This window comes from Sebastes umbrosus, chromosome 4, assembly GCF_015220745.1.
Source record: "Sebastes umbrosus isolate fSebUmb1 chromosome 4, fSebUmb1.pri, whole genome shotgun sequence".
Classification (NCBI taxonomy): domain Eukaryota; kingdom Metazoa; phylum Chordata; class Actinopteri; order Perciformes; family Sebastidae; genus Sebastes; species Sebastes umbrosus.
The window spans coordinates 13,325,682-13,343,128 of NC_051272.1; the positions used below are offsets into that span (position 1 = coordinate 13,325,682).

At 42.7% G+C, this 17,447-nt stretch overlaps 1 protein-coding gene across 8 annotated transcripts in view; it reads right to left on the reverse strand.

Moving 5' to 3' along the window:
- Nucleotides 1-17,447, reverse strand: part of frmd4a (FERM domain containing 4A) — a 129,911-nt gene that overhangs the window by 11,525 nt on the left and 100,939 nt on the right. For 7 of the 8 annotated variants that reach the window (XM_037766225.1, XM_037766227.1, XM_037766224.1 and 4 more), the window contains exons 5-14: nucleotides 13,870-13,954; nucleotides 11,276-11,332; nucleotides 10,478-10,500; nucleotides 8,828-8,911; nucleotides 8,665-8,730; nucleotides 8,521-8,578; nucleotides 8,215-8,301; nucleotides 2,624-2,700; nucleotides 1,625-1,766; nucleotides 1,336-1,477 (exon numbers count right to left, since the gene is read on the reverse strand). In XM_037766225.1, coding sequence (XP_037622153.1) covers nucleotides 1,336-1,477; nucleotides 1,625-1,766; nucleotides 2,624-2,700; nucleotides 8,215-8,301; nucleotides 8,521-8,578; nucleotides 8,665-8,730; nucleotides 8,828-8,911; nucleotides 10,478-10,500; nucleotides 11,276-11,332; nucleotides 13,870-13,954 — 821 coding nt within the window. Of the gene's footprint in view, nucleotides 1-1,335; nucleotides 1,478-1,624; nucleotides 1,767-2,623; nucleotides 2,701-2,928; nucleotides 6,282-8,214; nucleotides 8,302-8,520; nucleotides 8,579-8,664; nucleotides 8,731-8,827; nucleotides 8,912-10,477; nucleotides 10,501-11,275; nucleotides 11,333-13,869; nucleotides 13,955-17,447 lie in introns of those variants that run through there. The other variant, XM_037766229.1, reaches the window with a different exon arrangement.

The window sequence follows — 17,447 nt, forward strand, 5'->3', positions numbered from 1 at the left end:
ATTTTTACTGAAAGAGAAGAGTGTTCTTCCTTCCTGGAAACGGTTAATTGAATCAGTAAAGGGTGGTACATGATGACTCCAAAGCCATGTACAGACATACATGTTTCACCCTTCTATCATGAATGATGCAGTCTAATCAGTGCATGTAATTTTATAAGGGAATAATGCAGCAGTAGCTATTCAAGTTCCAACACTTGTGTTTCTATTCATCCCAATTACTGCACTCGCTCTCCCAGCACGCAACACACTTTACAGTACATGGCTGACTGAGTTTAAAAGGGGGCATTTTCCTTTCCACTCTAAATTTAGCTCGTGTACAATTCTTCTCGTCACACTCATTACTTGTTCAACACGGATAAGCATTGTTTTTAAAGGCCGTGGCAAAGTTGTACACTGACCCGCTGGCCTTTTCATCCCCCACCCACTAAATTTAGAGGGTGCAGGGGCCTCTGGAGTTTGAGTCTGTGTGACATGGAGGGTGGGTGTGAAAGACACTGGATGGGGGGAGGGGTTTGTGTGTACAGTATGTGTGTGAGAACAGTCAGCAACAGAATCAATGGCCTCTTTCCAGAAGCAGCTGTTTCTGTCTCTCCAGTTGTCAACGGGACTCCCCCTCACCACCCCACATGCAAACACAAAGACTGATACGCACACATCTCACACAATCTCTCCCTGTTAGTCACAAGTCCTGTTTCCATTCAACTGTTAAGTGAATTTTAAGCAAATGTCGCAAAAAAAAGAAATGTGAATAAGGCGTGTTTCCATCAACTGGCTTGGAGCGAATAAACTCTGCTACATCGTAGTTTGGTCACAAGTTGGCGTTGTAGGCTACGCATGGCTGTACTCCGCCAGTAAACAGAGTAGACGAAGTAGAGGAAGGAAGGTCTTCAAGAATTTGTTTCAGTTGGGCAAGTTTTAATTCTTCTTTTATGTCAGCTAGTATTGGCTATGCTTCATGTTGTCCTAAGACGAAGACCAGCATTCGCACGTTATGGTAATATCCGAGAAGACGCCGAACAACAGCAAAAACAGCAGATCAGTCATGTGAGTTAAATGTTCGCTACGTCAGAACTTATTTGGCAAAGGTGTTTCCATATCCCATTTAGCGCATCACATTTTTCGACAAAGGCAAAAACCACCTCACGCGAGTAGTAAAACTTTTTTACGCAATCGAGGAAGTTTTCTTGAATTTTTCCGTTTCCTGCAGCTTTTCTGATGCGATACTTCAAAATGTGCATAAAAATATGTGAATGGAAACACAGCTAGAATCTCTTTCTTCTTCTCTCTCAATCACACACACACACACACACACACACACACTGACCACGTACTGACCTGACGAGAGCAGACTGCCACTGCTGCCACTTATAATTTTGCCCTTGCTTCCCATGTTGGCTAGTTTGGAGGTCTTCAGAGTTCCTGTTTCCGTGAGGTCTATAGCGATCTCATTCAAACTCCGCGCTGCGTGGATCTTAGACTGGAAAGACAAGAACGGACAGGGTTTGTCAAGGCAGTTTACTTGCAACAGTAACTGACAACGCTTGCTGAGTTTGCTGTTATCTCTTGTACATCTCTAATCATGTCTGTGGTCTGAGTGAGTGTGTATGTGGCGGGCTTGACTGACCTTGCTCTGCTTGCGGTCCAGGTAGAACTGGTGCTGGCTGATGGCCATGGCCCAGATGGACTTGATGAGGGCAGGACAGGCGTACCACGTATGCACAGCGATGCCACTGTGGCCAAACGTCCTTCTCGTCACCGACGCCCTACAGTAGGAGCGGACACAAGGCCTCCTTATATACACTGAATACAAAAGATGATGGCTACATATTCACAACACTTACTAAACACTGACTACTGCAGCTGCTGTTAAGAGAGAGAAAAACTATTAGAAGCTTCAGAGAGCAAACCTGATCGAGATATTTTTTTTGCAAAGCCACACACGATGCTCCCCATAGTTTACTCATCCTTATTTAAACACACATCTGTAGCTGAGCAACAGACCAGCTCACCCTAATGACAGCTTCCTTTAAAGAAAACACTCTGCTCTCTGTTTCACCCCGTCCGTCTCTTTTTCTCCCGTTCCCTCCCGTTCCCTCCCTTTCCCTCCCTACCCTCCGTCTGTAGAATAACACTCCACATATATAGCCATGTTAAATAAACACAAGAGAGGTCACTTCCTCCGCAAAACAGCTATCGCGCGGCCATCTATCCTTCTGTGGTCAACTATCAAGGGTTTACGCTGTATGTGTGTGTGAAAGAGCACATGTGTTTGTGCATGAACGCGGCTGTTAATAATCAGCCCATCAATCTGTGTCAAGCTCCACCGGGACATCCCCAATATCTTGCTCTAATGCCAAGACAAATGCTGCAACCATTACTGAATTAGATTCCAATCTCTCCTTTCCTGCGCCGTAGTTTGAATCGCAACACGTTCACATATGGCACAGTGGTAATTTACAGTAAAAGCTACTGGAAGGTGTCCATAACTGAGGGGAAATTCTATCACATTCCAAATATTAGCTGGAGAAAATTCAATAGCAATAACATTCAATCACTTAAGTAGAACTGGTTTCATGCAATTCAACACTCAGTTACTCAGCTTAAATTTGTGATATAAATTTACCTCCTGGGGTCATGAACTTCCACTGAAAACTTCTTCTCTCTGAAGTAGAGGTTCTCCAGCTGACGCCATTGGAACACCTGAGGTTTTAGGAGAAACACACACTCTTCAGGGCTGCTCACACAAAAAACATGCTTCACATTAAATCCACACAGCCTTCAGCCAAATCCTCTATTCTCTTCTGTGTATGTTCCAATTTGTTTTGAGAGAGAAAAACGCGATGGATACGGAGGAAGAGGAGAGAAAAAAAGTAGCAGGAGCTGACGAAGAGGAGGAGTTAGGAACAGAAGAGGAGGTGGGAAGAGGACCTAGTCTGTGGCTCTCTGATCAGGTCCAGACCAGGCGGCCTTGTCCACAGCAGATCCCTTCGCTGGATGACCTCACTCTGGAGAAAGACAGTGTGAGAGGGGAGGAGGCTTTCTTTCTTCTGCTCGGATTTTCTTTTTTTTCTCTCTTTTCCGTCCGCTTTATGAACCATCAGCTCCTCTTTAAAAGGAGCCAAAGCCAGCTGGGCGAGAAAGTTTCCCCCAAGACGCACTCCACAGCATGTGTGTATCTTAAATCCTCCCAGACGTTGGGGAACAGGACGTTATGAGGTGGTGGGTGTTCACCATCTGTAGGCATGTGTGTGTGTGTGTGTTGGTGGAGGGAAAGTGTGTAAAGTTTAGTTTCCTCCACTCCTGCAGCTTTGCTAGGAGGGAGGGGGCGTTCATGCCTCCCCTCCTCCTGACCCCTCCTCCCTCCCTCAGGGACTGTGCTTCCTGCTCTGGGCTCTGTGGTTGGGAGGTGTGTGTGTGTAACGAGGGGTCAGGGGAGGAGTGATGAAGGGGGAAAGAAGCTTTCTGCGGCCCCAGCAATTGAAGTGCTCCTTGCTTTGTTTAGCCAGACCTCTGTGTACACGCACATACACACACACACATTCACAAAGTCTGTTTCTCGTTAGAGAGGGAGTAGAGTGTGGGCTATTTCCGAACACAAGTGGGCCTGCATCTATCAGCTGGGGCTGACATACAAACACACACACACAAACATCAGTAAAGAAAGTAAAACTAAGGACTAGGACAAAAGAAGTAGAAGACCGAGCTATGACAGGATGAGGGAGGAAAAGAGGAGAAAGGGAGCTAAGGGAGGAACAGGTCACAGCCCAGGAATTTGAACAGCCTGGGAAAACAATGGACCGAGGGATGAGAGGGAGGAAAGGGAAGGAGGGGGAGAAATATGATGAAAAAAGTCTGTAAACAGTCTAATGTATGTGTTTATGTACTGTATGTGTGTGTGTGTGCACGAGCGTGAAGAAAGAAAATCTGCACTCTTATCAAAACTGTTCCTGTACCGTGCCTTTTCAATGGAGTGTGAAGTGCTAATGTAGCGTGGTGCTAAATATAGCGGGCAGGTTAGATAGTGAGAGTGCGAGTGTGTGTGTGTGTGTTGGCTACATATGGGCCAGAGCTGTGGCGATAAGATAGGTGTTTGCAACTATGTTCAGGCACGAGACCACTAAAGCTGTCCTCTCCATCAGCGGGACAGAGCTGCTGCAAGTTTGGAAGTAGTTTGATGTTTCAGGATGAAGTTGTACACATGTAAGTGGGCAAATAGGGTTCAAATATATCTGGATCTAAACAGCAGTCACGTGATCTACAAGAAGGTGCAATAAAGTCACTCTCAAGTCTAAAATTAGACATTTTGGTTGTGATTCTGTGCCGTTTTAAGAAGTGCCCCAGTTGCAGAAGCCCATTGTATTAATGAAACCTTTGTAGTCGTTATGGCGGACTGTGAATAGCGTGAATATCTGATTTAAAAAAAACAAAAACATGCTGACAGATTCTTTTGTTAGGAACTCAGTCAAAGCCGTTGGGTGCTTCTGTTATTAGGGCGAGGCTGGTGCATGTATGCGTGCTCATGCTATAAATCCTCTTCCTTTTGACTGTAAAACACTCGCACACAATGGCACAAACACGCACAAGCAGAGGAAGTGACCGGCCATTATTCATAAACAACTGGGCGCTCGTGTGCACAGACCCACGTCTGTCTCATAATGATGTCTGTGCACCCGAGCACACAACCATTACAGATGAAAAGGTCACATCTGATAGAGTGTAAAGGCCTTTTCTTCGGTGTAGCGGACTCCCCGGGGGATTACGGGAAGAATAGAAAGTTTAAATAGCATATGCGTAGTATTCTTTGCTAGAACTGGACCTGAGGTTCTCAAAAGACTATTGTTTCACCCATGGGTGGGGCTCTCGTGTGCAACACTACATCCACCAGTTGTCATGGAGACGCAGATACACTCTGGAGGCACTTCCTGTTGTTTGTGTTTTGGTTGTGGTGTTTTGGAGGGATGACATTTATGGAAAAAAAACTAATAAGAACAGGTTGCATGTGCCTATTTGCTCTAAATGAAACGCACAGAAGCTGACTCTCAATCCGCTGCAGTGAAACGCAAGTGAGATGACGTTAATTTAAACCACAGTTTTGCTTTGTTTGATTGGATCTCCTTTACAGTGTTGACAGAAGCTTTCCCGTGTTAGCCTTAAATCAGTCAGTCAGGTAGTCAGTCAACACACAGACCCTATAATCTGTCTAAATGAGTCAGAACACACTAATGAGGCATCAGGACGGTGTGTGGTTCAGTTGTAAACCCGTGTGTGTGTGTGTGTGTGTGTCTGCATGTGGCCTGCGGTAAGCAGAGGGGGAAAAGTATGTTAACATCCCCAAATGAACGCGGAGGCTGCGGTAGATGGTCTGCATTTAGACACAACAGGGATCTCCCATCGTAAAAAGAGGAACTAATTAAACGCAACTGCCTCTAGTAAACACACACACACCTACACTACAGCACAACCTGAAGTCACTTATTAATGAATAAAAAAAGGTTGGTGTTGAAAACCTTTTTTACTGTGACAAAAGGCGGTAATTGGCCAATAATGTCTCGTAATTAGTGTTCTGCCTCCACCTCGCTGAGTCACAGTACTGACAACCTGCGCAGTGACAAGCTAGGGAGTCAGTGGTTACTGGTACTGGACTGGTTGACTAATCGGCAAATCAACTGCTCTTCCTCTGGTTTGCTTGAAATAGCGATGACTCTCATTACTACAATAACATATGGAAAGCTCCTAGTGACCTCTGTGAGTCTCTCCTCCTATGAAACACTGAGTAACTTTGTAAAAGAGCACCACCCACCCTCCTTTGTCTGCCTTATTAATGGGAAAAAAAACCTTACTGTGTTCACTGGGATTTAGTCAGTCTTGTGATGTTGCATTAACAAGACATGCAGTCCACAAATCTCTTTTGGGTCAAGCTCCTTAGACTACAATCCAACTTGTGCGGTGAGGAGGCACAGTCCTACTTTCGCTGCTTTTAAATGTGTGTGTTTGTGTGTGTGTGTGTGTGTGTGTGTGTGTGTGTGTGTGAGGGTGAAGGAGAAAGAAGGCGAGAGAGGGGAAGACAGTGAGAGGGTCAGCACTCAAGCTTAACGAACCAATGACTCACACCGACTGTTGCTATGGCAGCTGAATGCTTGATAAGTCTCTTGTGTGGGAATGCTATTAACACTTTCTTCCACCTCTCTCTAAAATATCTAAAATCCCTCTCTTTCTTCTTACCTCAGAGAAAGCTATAACTTCCCATGTTTCACTCTATCAACCAACATGTGTATTAGGGCTGTCAAAGTTAACGCGATAATAACACGTTAACTCAACTTTCCTTTTAACGCCACCAATTTCTTTAACACATTAACGCAACTTGGGATTTTTACGTTGTAGCGGGCTCAGTTTTAAAGCTACAGTGATGATACTGACATCATATGAAACTAGAAAACCCAAGGAATCCATTGATACTATCAACCATGTCATACTAGCTTGTTGTGATGCAGGTAAATAACGCTCCAAACTTACGCTAAATTTTGGCGAAGAAAAACGGTCATGGCCATTTTCAAAGGGGTCCCTTGACCTCTGACCTCAAGATATGTGAGTGAAAATGGGTTCTGTGGGTACCCATGAGTCTCCCCTTTACAGACAAGCCCACTTTATGATAATCACATGCAGTTTTGGGCAAGTCATAGTCAAGTCATCACACTGTTGTTGCTTGTTGGGCTTGAGTTTACCATGTTATGATTTGAGCACATTTTTTTAATGATTATTTTTATTTAAATGTGTGATTAATTTGCAATTAATCATGATTAAATATTCTAATCAATTGACAGCCCTAATGTATATACTTTAAAGAGTAAAAACACACAGTTTTTGAACTATTCACATGTTTCTCAGCATGTTTTGGCATTTTTGTCTGAGAATTCGACGTGAGATATTGTGGAATGCGTTTTTTTCCATCTCTGTGGTTATTTAACACCAAAGCAGCCACAGCATTTGGAGCACCACTTGGGAATGAGGCGGGAATGGTGCTCAGTGGTGAGACATTTAGTCATTTAGACTGCACAAATCAAGACGCGCACACACCCACACACACAGCACAATGTTAGTTGCAAACAGGAAAGCTGCGGCAGACAGGAAGTATTCATCAGGATGGTGAGTTCAGAGTTCAGTCCAATTCCTGTGTGTGTGTGTGTTTAGCAGCTACAGGGTATCATTATATGTGTGTGAGAGTGTCTTGGTGGTCGGTCAGAACACGGGGATGCTGTTAACCCCATTAACACCCTATAAGACAAGGCTGAATGCCGGACTTCAAGGCCCTAAAGGCAACTGGAGGTCAGAGGTGAGGTAAGAAAGGCTTTCGCAGACGACCCACTGGTTGCTTCCACTGGGAAGAGGACCCCATTCACAGAAGTAAAAGCAGGACAGGATGCAAAACATTCCAAGACTGAATGTCTCCAGACAGTAGTATTTGTACAGCATTGTTAGTGCTCTTTCCAAACACAATATCCTGACTCACGGAATGGAAATAATAGACAGTGACGGCCATGAAAACATTTCCTTCTAAAGTAACATGTAGCCACTCTTCTTTAAAAAGGAGGGTGAACAAATTAGGTGCCAAAAAAAAGATATCTTGGAAGTCACACATTCTTTACAGAAGCAGAATGTTGTGTTAATAAGGCCTTTTCACACTGAGGGCGTGACGAATAAACAACACGAAAATGCAAAATACTCGCCTGCAAATGTTATATGTGTAGGACTTTTATTGTGAAAGGTAAGACAGAAAAAGTGGATCTGGCCTGTGCTACCTTTTCTCAGGGTTGAAAGGAGTAATAAAGGTTGCCATCCAGGTTCGGACTACGGTGCTTGACTACGGACTACGTTTTGTTGTTGTTTTATAAGTATGGAGGACTCAACCGCTTTCCCACAACGCGATTGGTTGATGTCTTTATTCGCAGTGCGACAGCTCAAAAACTCAGCGTTGTTTTTTCGCTGCAAAATATTCACGTTCTGTGAGACTGTATTCATGACAACAGCTCGAAAACATATATTGACGTGCAAATTAATCACACTTAAAAACGCCGCTGGTGTGTAAAGGCCTTAAGGCTTTGGTGAATCGAAACCTTTTGCATTTTTGGAAATTGTACCAATTGATGTTTTAAAGCTCATTGAACTGAAGGTTGTGCGGAGGACGGTTTAGTTTGTGGTGCAGAGAGATCGTCTCACCTTCCTGGGTTTGACTTTGTCCTGGTGGTCGTACTGAAAGATGCCTTTATAGCTCAGACCCAACCACCATGGGATCCCCTGCTTGTCCTAAAACACACAACAGAAAAACACCTCAGGAAAGGTTGTGCATGTGTGAGAGAGGAAGGAAAAGAAAAAAGAGGTACAGATAAAGAAAGACAAAGAGTACAAATAGCTTGAAGCTCCATCATATCCCCAAATCCCAAGCTCCCTGCTTGCAGGTCCAGAGTCAACAAAAATGTGTGCGTGTGTGTGAAAAAAAGAAAAGTTAGAGTAGTAAAACTGTACCTTTACACCATAGTAATGTACTCCATATGTGGGCAGAGACTCTACGATGCTCATATAACTGTGAGGAGCAGAAAGACAGACATGTAAGGATTACTGAGAACACACATCAATACAGTGAATAAACAACCAGAGACACACACTTACTTTACAATAGCTTGCCCTCTGGACTGCCCATTGATCTTCTTGTAATGCTCTATGACCCGTTCTTCACTGTAGGACAGTAAATAAAGAGAAAAATATTAGGAAGGGGGGAAAACAAGAGGAGTTGTGAGAATGTTGTAGTGGATTTTCTGCACTAGTCTCTCACCAGTAGGCCAGAGATGGGTGATCCTTTAGGGCCTGGGTGGGCAGAGCAGGCAGCTTTTTCAGGTCAGACCTGGTTACATCATTACTGTGAGGGAGAAACCACAACACATGGTCAAACACTACTTCTGCAAGAACAATCATGCTTCGTTGCAGGCCTGACAGTTTCATTCAAAAGCTGACAAGGCGATACCACTGAACTGTAGAAAAAGAAACACTCGAAATATTCAGCGCAACAAGTTAATGCAAAATGGAATATTTCCCAGAACTGTCTTAGAAATGAAATGTTCTGATGGACTAAATGCTCTCTATTTCAGACTGGTCGCTGTTTTATCTCAGAACAGCTGCAGAGAAACAGGAAACAGGAGAGAGAAAAGAGGGACAGAAACACAGACACAAACACGTAAGATAAATAATGAAAAGATAAAGGGAGATGAAAATGGGATGGAGGAAAAGATAACCAAGAAGACGGAGTAAATGAGACAGGGAACCACGTAGAGAGTCTTGGCCCCAGATTGGGTTTTCAAACCTCCAGTGGCAGGAGGTCTTAATACCCCCCTCTAATCCCCTAGCCTCTCTCCAGCCTCCGCCAAGGCCTCAGAGGATTGGGGAAAGCCCTGGGAACATGACAACCTATGAGCTAAAGCCCTGGAAGAGATCCCATCCACCCGGCCCGCCTGTTCTCCGACGTGTGAACACAGCTGTGTGTCTGGACTGCGTGATATCCATTCAAGGAACTACTCATTAGGTATACGTGGTATACTTTGGCATTGCACTTGATGAAAGGGCAGGCAAGGGCTTAATTTGAACAAATACAACGTGTGCACCGTGGTATTGTGACACTAAATCATATATTCTTCAAATCGTATTTTTCTTAAAATAGTTTGAAGTGAATACTGAAATTATTTCCAATGCAGATTCACTTGTTGCTAGATTTTTTAAAATACATGTAAAGGCTGATTGAAGGCTGATGATGAATATATTAACTGTCATAATGGGCATTTTCAGAGGAGCTGCAGTGACAGATGTAGTGAAACGTAATATGGAGGACGGGTACAGTGTGTGTAGAGTCTATAGAGCTTTTAGGGAAGGGTGGTATGTGTGCGTGGGAGGAAGAGGGTAAGGAAAAGGGGGGAGGAGGGTGAAGGAATTTGTCCCATTCCAGCCCTCTGCAGGATATTGTGTTTATTTACTCCTTTCAACGGCGGAAATGAGGTCAGAGGTGGTGGCTGCTGTGGTCTGTTATCTGTGCTTACAACAAAGGGATGAGTGGATGAAGGATGACACACATTTAGGTCACGTATCACACAGACGTACATCTGAAGAGCCACATGTGGAACATAGCTCACGTGACTGGAAAGCTCCTTAGCTATAGAGTTTAACTAATGTGATTTTAAAGACTTTTTTTTTTTACAGTTTCTGTTGGTATATTAGGAAATCTTTCATGTCCCAATGGTGAACCCTGACTTAAATTGGAAAGAAGTTCATTCCAACGAAGACCCTCTGTCTTCCATTACCCACATACTGTATATTGACACACACATGCACTCCATGCTTGTATATAATAGGGGCTAAAAAGAGTGAACCAAAGTAGAAAAATCGGAAAAGAACACTCTTAGTACATATAATCATTACAAGTTACTGATGTGCTTACCTGGAGAAATCTCCTTTAGCCTCCTGTGGATCAGAAAGGGAGAAAGAAAAGTAGTGAGAGAAGAAAGGATTTACATATATATTGATATGTGAGCGCCAAGCAGGGACCGTAAAAATGTGCGTTTATGTTCTGTTTGCGTTGGTGAATGTGTCGTCAGGTCTGCTCTGCTGGAATCAGAGAGGAACATTAAACCTCCATCTGGAGTGAAACCTCTGAAGGCCTTCAGAGCAGATACCTGATACTGTGCATCTGCACCTGCATAGAGAGCACGCACACACACAAACACACACACGCATACACACGCACAAACCACTCAGCCCAGCCTATGTGTAACATGACCTTGCAGCATCGCGGTTAATGGATTGACTACTCTGCGAAAGGGATAGGAGAGAGAAAGGAGAATTTGTGAAGTGAAAGAGTTTCCCTTGCTGCTCTGTGTTATATTAGCACTGACAGAATTTAGCTGGTAGCCAAGGATTTTTGCTACCAACAAAGACAGTTGAGGTTTTTAGGGTTTTAAAACCTCCAAGCTTCATTGCGGATTACTGACAGATTGATGACTGCATTAGATAATGTGAGGTTAATCATCGTCAATTATGACTGCATTAGATAATCTGAGTTTAATCATCGTCAATTAGGATCAAAGGCTGGTGGAGACATTTTGGAAGGAAACAAACTGTTTCCAAAAAGTGTTTCATTGCAGAGCAACAACCGCCTGGAATAACTAGCGTGTTTGGCTGCATGTGTTACAGATATCCAGACAGACATCCACACACAAACAAACACACTTTATCTTACTTGTAGACAAAAGGAAGCCAATTCGAAGACAACATCACTGTCCACTTCAATAAGCTCCTGTAAGAAAAAAAAGAGAAGAGAGGATATTGGCCGTGGATGACAAATGATCTTACTGCTGGCAGCAAGTAAATAAATAAAACACACACACACTGTAGAGATGTTGGGAGTAAAAATGGACGTGCCTCTGATCAACATCCATTCATCCGAGATGGGTTTCTAGCTCCTTTCATCTCCCCACCGCTCCCTCTCCATTTTTTCCTCTCTCCCTTCTCTAATTTCATGACCTCTTCATGTGGATGGAGCATCGGAGATTAGAGGCAAACTGAGGGGGTTTTAGAGGTTGGATGCTCTGGTTACTGATTACTCCGTACATTTTCCGAAGGTGCTTTTTAATTTTATTAGTTATTTGAAGACATGTGGACAAAGGTAAAGTAATGGAGAGTCTTTAACTGCGTTGTTTTTCTTTGGTGTTAGAGCATGTAATCACCGACCATGTATGCGTGTACACATACATGGGATGCTATGCCTGCATCGAGGGGGCGGAGGATGAGGGGTTAGTGGGCAGTGAGTAGTGGGTCAAGAATGCCAGGAATGCTCCCTTTACAATCCACCACTTAATTGGCTGGGAGATCAGACAGCCAGGATGAAACACTAGACAGAGCAAACCCACCCTGTGAGTGTACCACCCAGTGCGGCTACAAATCGTCATATAGTGTTATTGCGCTGTATGGGTTCCCACAGCACAGCAGAAAAATGTTTCTCACTGCTTACACAAACACTGAGGGTAAAGGTTGAACATATATCTCTATATCTATCTATTTTACCTACTGTGTACTTGCAAATATGTTTTCTAAAAATACTGTTTTATTTCTTTTCTTGCTCTCCTTGTGCCCTCTCTCCCTCCGTGGGGTCGTCAGGAGAGCTGGTAGAGAGATCATTGGCGTTTAGCTGATGTTCTTATCGGGGTGACATGTGATAAATGAACAGAGAGGGATCAGGTTTCTCCGTCTCCGATGGGAATGAATCAGAAACCTTCTGACTATTTGGTTACGTAGTCACTGCCATTCAAGGCTCACTGACTTCCTAATGGACACTACAGTAAGACAGATATTTGCATATGAAACAACTAGGCTTAAACTAGACAACCTGTGCAATGTAAACTTAGGTTTGCTTTACTATTTGACAACATTAAGGGTATATAAAGTCTAAGGAAGGCACCCATTTATACCCCGTGCATACAATACACCTGTGAATGACGCACTATACTGATCAACAAACTTTTGACCCATTAAAAACTTCAAACATTACAGGGAAGAAGGACAATGCATTTTATTATATGTACTGGATTTGGCTCTGATGAAGCTTACTACCACTGTCAGTACAGAAAATAATGGATCATATGACATTATCATAGTTTTCTACAGGCCTTTGACTGGCCCATTATTTTCCTTCAGGCCACATATGCCCTCTTCTGGACATAACAAATAACTGCTGCACACTGGTGTCACTGCATGAACTGTACACTAACCAAACTACAATATATATATACGCACACTGTATATTTATGAACCAGTTAACTGAATAAGACAGTCTCCTCTCACTCCACGCAAATATAGAAATGGCCTTCCTTCTCCGAGTACAGTGTTTTAAGTCAATCACCAAAGTGTACAAAATATATATTTGCCTTTCTTTTTGGGGCGACTTGCTGTCAGTGTTTATTTTAACAGCTGAAACAAATGTGCTTCAACACTGACAGATGGCAGCAAATGTGTCAAATGATCTGGTAGTTGCTGGAATGTGGTGTAGCACATACAGTAACATGATGGGTAACAGCTGATGCAAATGCTTCACATTTTCTGCTTCACCAAATCAGTGTGGGAGCACCGGTGTCCAAGCTGGCTTCTTCATTAAGAATCAAAAAATGGGGCGACTTCCAACAACATAAAGACTTTTACTCCACATAATTCTAACTTGAAATATACTCAGTGAGCACCTCCACCTTCTTTTAGTAAAACATCTTTAAATCCAGAAGAAAATGTTGGATTCAATAACAAAATTACAGAGTATTCCTACCACCCATATTTGTAAAGCATTTCAGGATAAATACATCCCTCTGTATTACATCCCGATCACATCCCGAATGATTAATCGGTTAGTTGTCAACTATTTAATTAATCGCCAACTATTTTGATGATCGATTAAATCATTTTTAAATAAAAAAAAAGGTAAAAATTCTCTGATTCCAGCTTTTTAAATGTGAATATTTTCTGGTTTCTTTACTCCTCTATGACAGTACACTGAATATCTTTTAGTTGTGGACAAAACCAAACATTTGAGGACGTCATCTTAGGCTTTGGGAAACACTGATCGACATATTTCACCATAATCTAGAAAATAATCGACTTATTAATCAACTATGAAAATAATCCTTAGTTGCAGCCCTACATTCCTCCATTATCATTAGTCTAGGGATGCACCAATCTGACTTTTTTAGTCCAGATCTGTCTGTATCGGCTCGATATCCGATCCGGTATCGGTGCAACTCCACATAAGTCAACACTAATATACATTACATTACAAAATAATGAGTTTACCTTATAGATGATGGACTTGGCATTAAGGAAAAACAGCTCAATAGTGGCATTGTCCTTCAGGTAGGAGATACTCTCTATGTAGAACCTGAAAACATAGAAGGAAAAGATTCAATACAAAATGCAACAGCAAAGGGAACAAGATGACCTTCAGTCCTATTAAGAAGATCAGTGAGGCATATTAGAGATTTGCTTCAGAAACAAACAGAAATAATATAGGAGAACACGTTAAGCATGCTATTTTAATGTCATGTGGACGTGACAGACATGTTGCAATGACCAAAGTGACCAGAGGGGGGCACACAATACCAAAGGCTGACCCTGTGTATACCAACATCCTTTCACTTCCCCTTAAACCAATTCCCTCTCTCACCATGGTGGCTGGCAATGATCCATGATTAGTTTGTTAGTGTGAGCACATTCCACAATCTGAACACACACACACACACACACACACACACACACACGGATTGAATGTGCACATGATGCACTTCACACATTGTCTGCCTCTCTGCATCATCAGCAGTGTGTAGTGATTCCACATGCACATACAGTACTCACCCACACACACACACACACACACACACACACACACACACACACATACTGGAGAGAGAAGCACAGTAACCCACTTCTGGCAGAGTGGCGAGGAGGGAGCTAACATAATAATGCAGTCTAAATTTAGCTCATGAATGCATGCAGAGCCAGAGGGGAGCTACGATGGTGCGCTAGGAAGCTACTCATTGTGTTAGCTCTTCTCTGGCGGAAACGTACGTCAAAATATAACATGTTAAACACCTTCAGTGTTATGCTGTGTATAATGTCACCTAAGCACATGTTTCCCCATGAACACACGTGAACGAATGCGTCGATTTGTGCGCGTATGAGTGTATAGGTATTGAGTGAGAGGGGTCGTAGGAGGATCAATATTGGAGGGCTTAAATCGCGTTACCCATTGAGCTGCAAGAGAGAATGAGAGGAACCTTGTCAATATTCAGTGTGAACATTTAATTAAAGCCACCGCGTTGATGAGACATACACACACACACTGCCAGCACAGCAGCAAGCATGCAAAAAGGCACCCACTGAATCAGCAGGAGGTGGGCATCTGCCTCGCATTTATTGGGAACGCACGCATCACACAAATACCACCGCAAATACATGACGTGCATGCATCCACGCACACATTGACATACAGAAAAACCTTACATTGTGCTAATGAGAACAATATGCTCAAATTGATAATGGATTCAGGTCTGACATTTGGGCTGTTCCATTATCGTCCTGAGTCTGCGCATGTGTGTGTACGTGTGTCTGAGGTATAGGGTGGGATGTGTGTGTGAGAGGGGGGTGTAGTCAGTGTGACATTTGGAGAGATTGAGGTTAGAGATTGGACTGAACTGCGAGGAAAAAAGGGGGGGGGGGGTGATGAAGCCTCAAAATGGTGTCAAAGTTCACAATGTCACAGCACCTCCACCAAGTCCTCAAACACCTATTAGTCTATGTAAAGACACACACAGTGACCCCCACCCTGAACATCACATACACGCACATACACAGTTAGTTTTTATGATTCTATAGCTGACCTAAGATAAAGAGAGATGGTGACCGTGGTGACGATTATTTTCATTGTCGATTATTTTCTATTATTAATTGATTAGTTGTTGGAAATGGTAAAAAATGTCAATCAGTGTTTCTCAAAGCCCAAGATGACGTCTTGTTTTGTCCACAACTCAAAGATATTCAGTTTACTGTCATATAGGAGTACAGAAACCAGAAAATATTCACATTTAAGATGCTGGAATCAGAGAATTTTGACTTTTTTTGTCTTGCAAAAATACTCAAAACTGATTAATCAATTAGCAAAATAGTTGCCGATTGATTTAATAGTTCATAACTAATCGATTAATCATTGCAGCTCTGGTAACCGTGAATATCAATGCAACTTAACTGAAATAGCGGTGATGCCTAAGACGGCAGTAATAGCAGCCAAATATACTTATCTGCACATCTTTTGATCTTATCAGTCACAATGACACCATTGTTCACTCAATAGGGTGAACAATAAGCGCTAAGAATATGATTTTGCCATACAGTCATCTCATTGTGTCATGACGAACTGTGTCGTAAATGTCGACCTGGAAATGACTACTCAGTGACATTGTTTAGCGGCGTTAATGTGCGTCACGTTACGGTTACTATGTACGGTGCTAACCAAGGCTCAGCCCCTGGGGTGGATATGACATCATAGAGATATGTTGGGGACAGAGCACGCCAGAGGACCCAAAACAAAGCCTTGGCTTTCCCTTCCGGGCTCTAACTGAGAGTAGTTGTGTGGGTGTGGGTGTGTTTTGGGGCAGAGAGTGTGGGTTGGGAGGGATGTGCGTTTTCATTCAAAGCTACGAAAGATCAGAAAATCTCTTCTCAGGTCAGGTGCCTTTTTCTTTCTTTTTCAATAGCCCATTGAAGATAAAACACCCACATACACACAAACAAGGAAACACACACAAATGTGTATTTCTGTCACATATACACACACATGATCCAGTGAGTGAGGCCATTGTATGAGCAGTGCAAAGGGCTGAGAGGAGTGTGGGATTGTAGGGTTTTATATCATAACCCTGTCACAACAGGTCCTAGAAGAGTTGGCTTTAAATGAGCGGATGACTCCAATACAGAAACAGCAAGAAGAGCAAACTGCTAGGGCACATGCCTCATCATAGGTTGAGTCAAGTACCAGAACATTTCCTACCATGTTTTGCATTACAAGTCGCCAACAGTTCTTGTTAGGGCTGTCAAAATGATGATGATAATGTGATAGTTAACGCAAATTCGATTAACGCCACTAATTTATTGAATGCATTAACACAACTTAAGACTTTTAGGTTGTGCCGGGCTTGGTTTTTGGTTGGGGCTAGAGTGAATACACTGACATCATATGAAACTACGAGACATAAGGAATCCATTGGTACCAACCATGTCATACTAGCTTGTGGGAAGGAGGCTAAAAAACGCTCCAAACGTACGCTAAATTTTGGCAAGGAAAAACTGCCATGGCCATTTTCAAACGGGTCCCTTGACCTCTGACCTCAAGATATGTGAATGAAAATGGGTTCTATGGGTACCCACGAGTCCTTCCTTTACAGACATGCCCACTTTATGATAATCACATGCAGTTTTTGACAAGTCATAGTCAAGTCAGCACACTGACACACTGACAGCTGTTGTTGCCTTTTGGGCTGCAGTTTGCCATGTTATGATTTGAGCATATTTTTATGTTAAATGTAGTACCTGTGAGAGTTTCTGGACAATATTTGTTATTGTTTTGTGTTGATAATTGATTTACAATAATAAATATATACCTCCATTTGCATAAAGCAATCATATTTGCCCACTCCCATGTTGATACGAGTATTAAATACTTGACAAATCTCCCTTTAAGGTACATTTTGAACAGATAAAACTTGTGATTAATTTGCGATTAAACGCAATTAAATAATTGAATTGATTGACAGCCCTAGTTCTTCTGCGCTTCTGTATAAGAATGTATAGTACTAACGTAGAGAAGAAATGGTATGGGA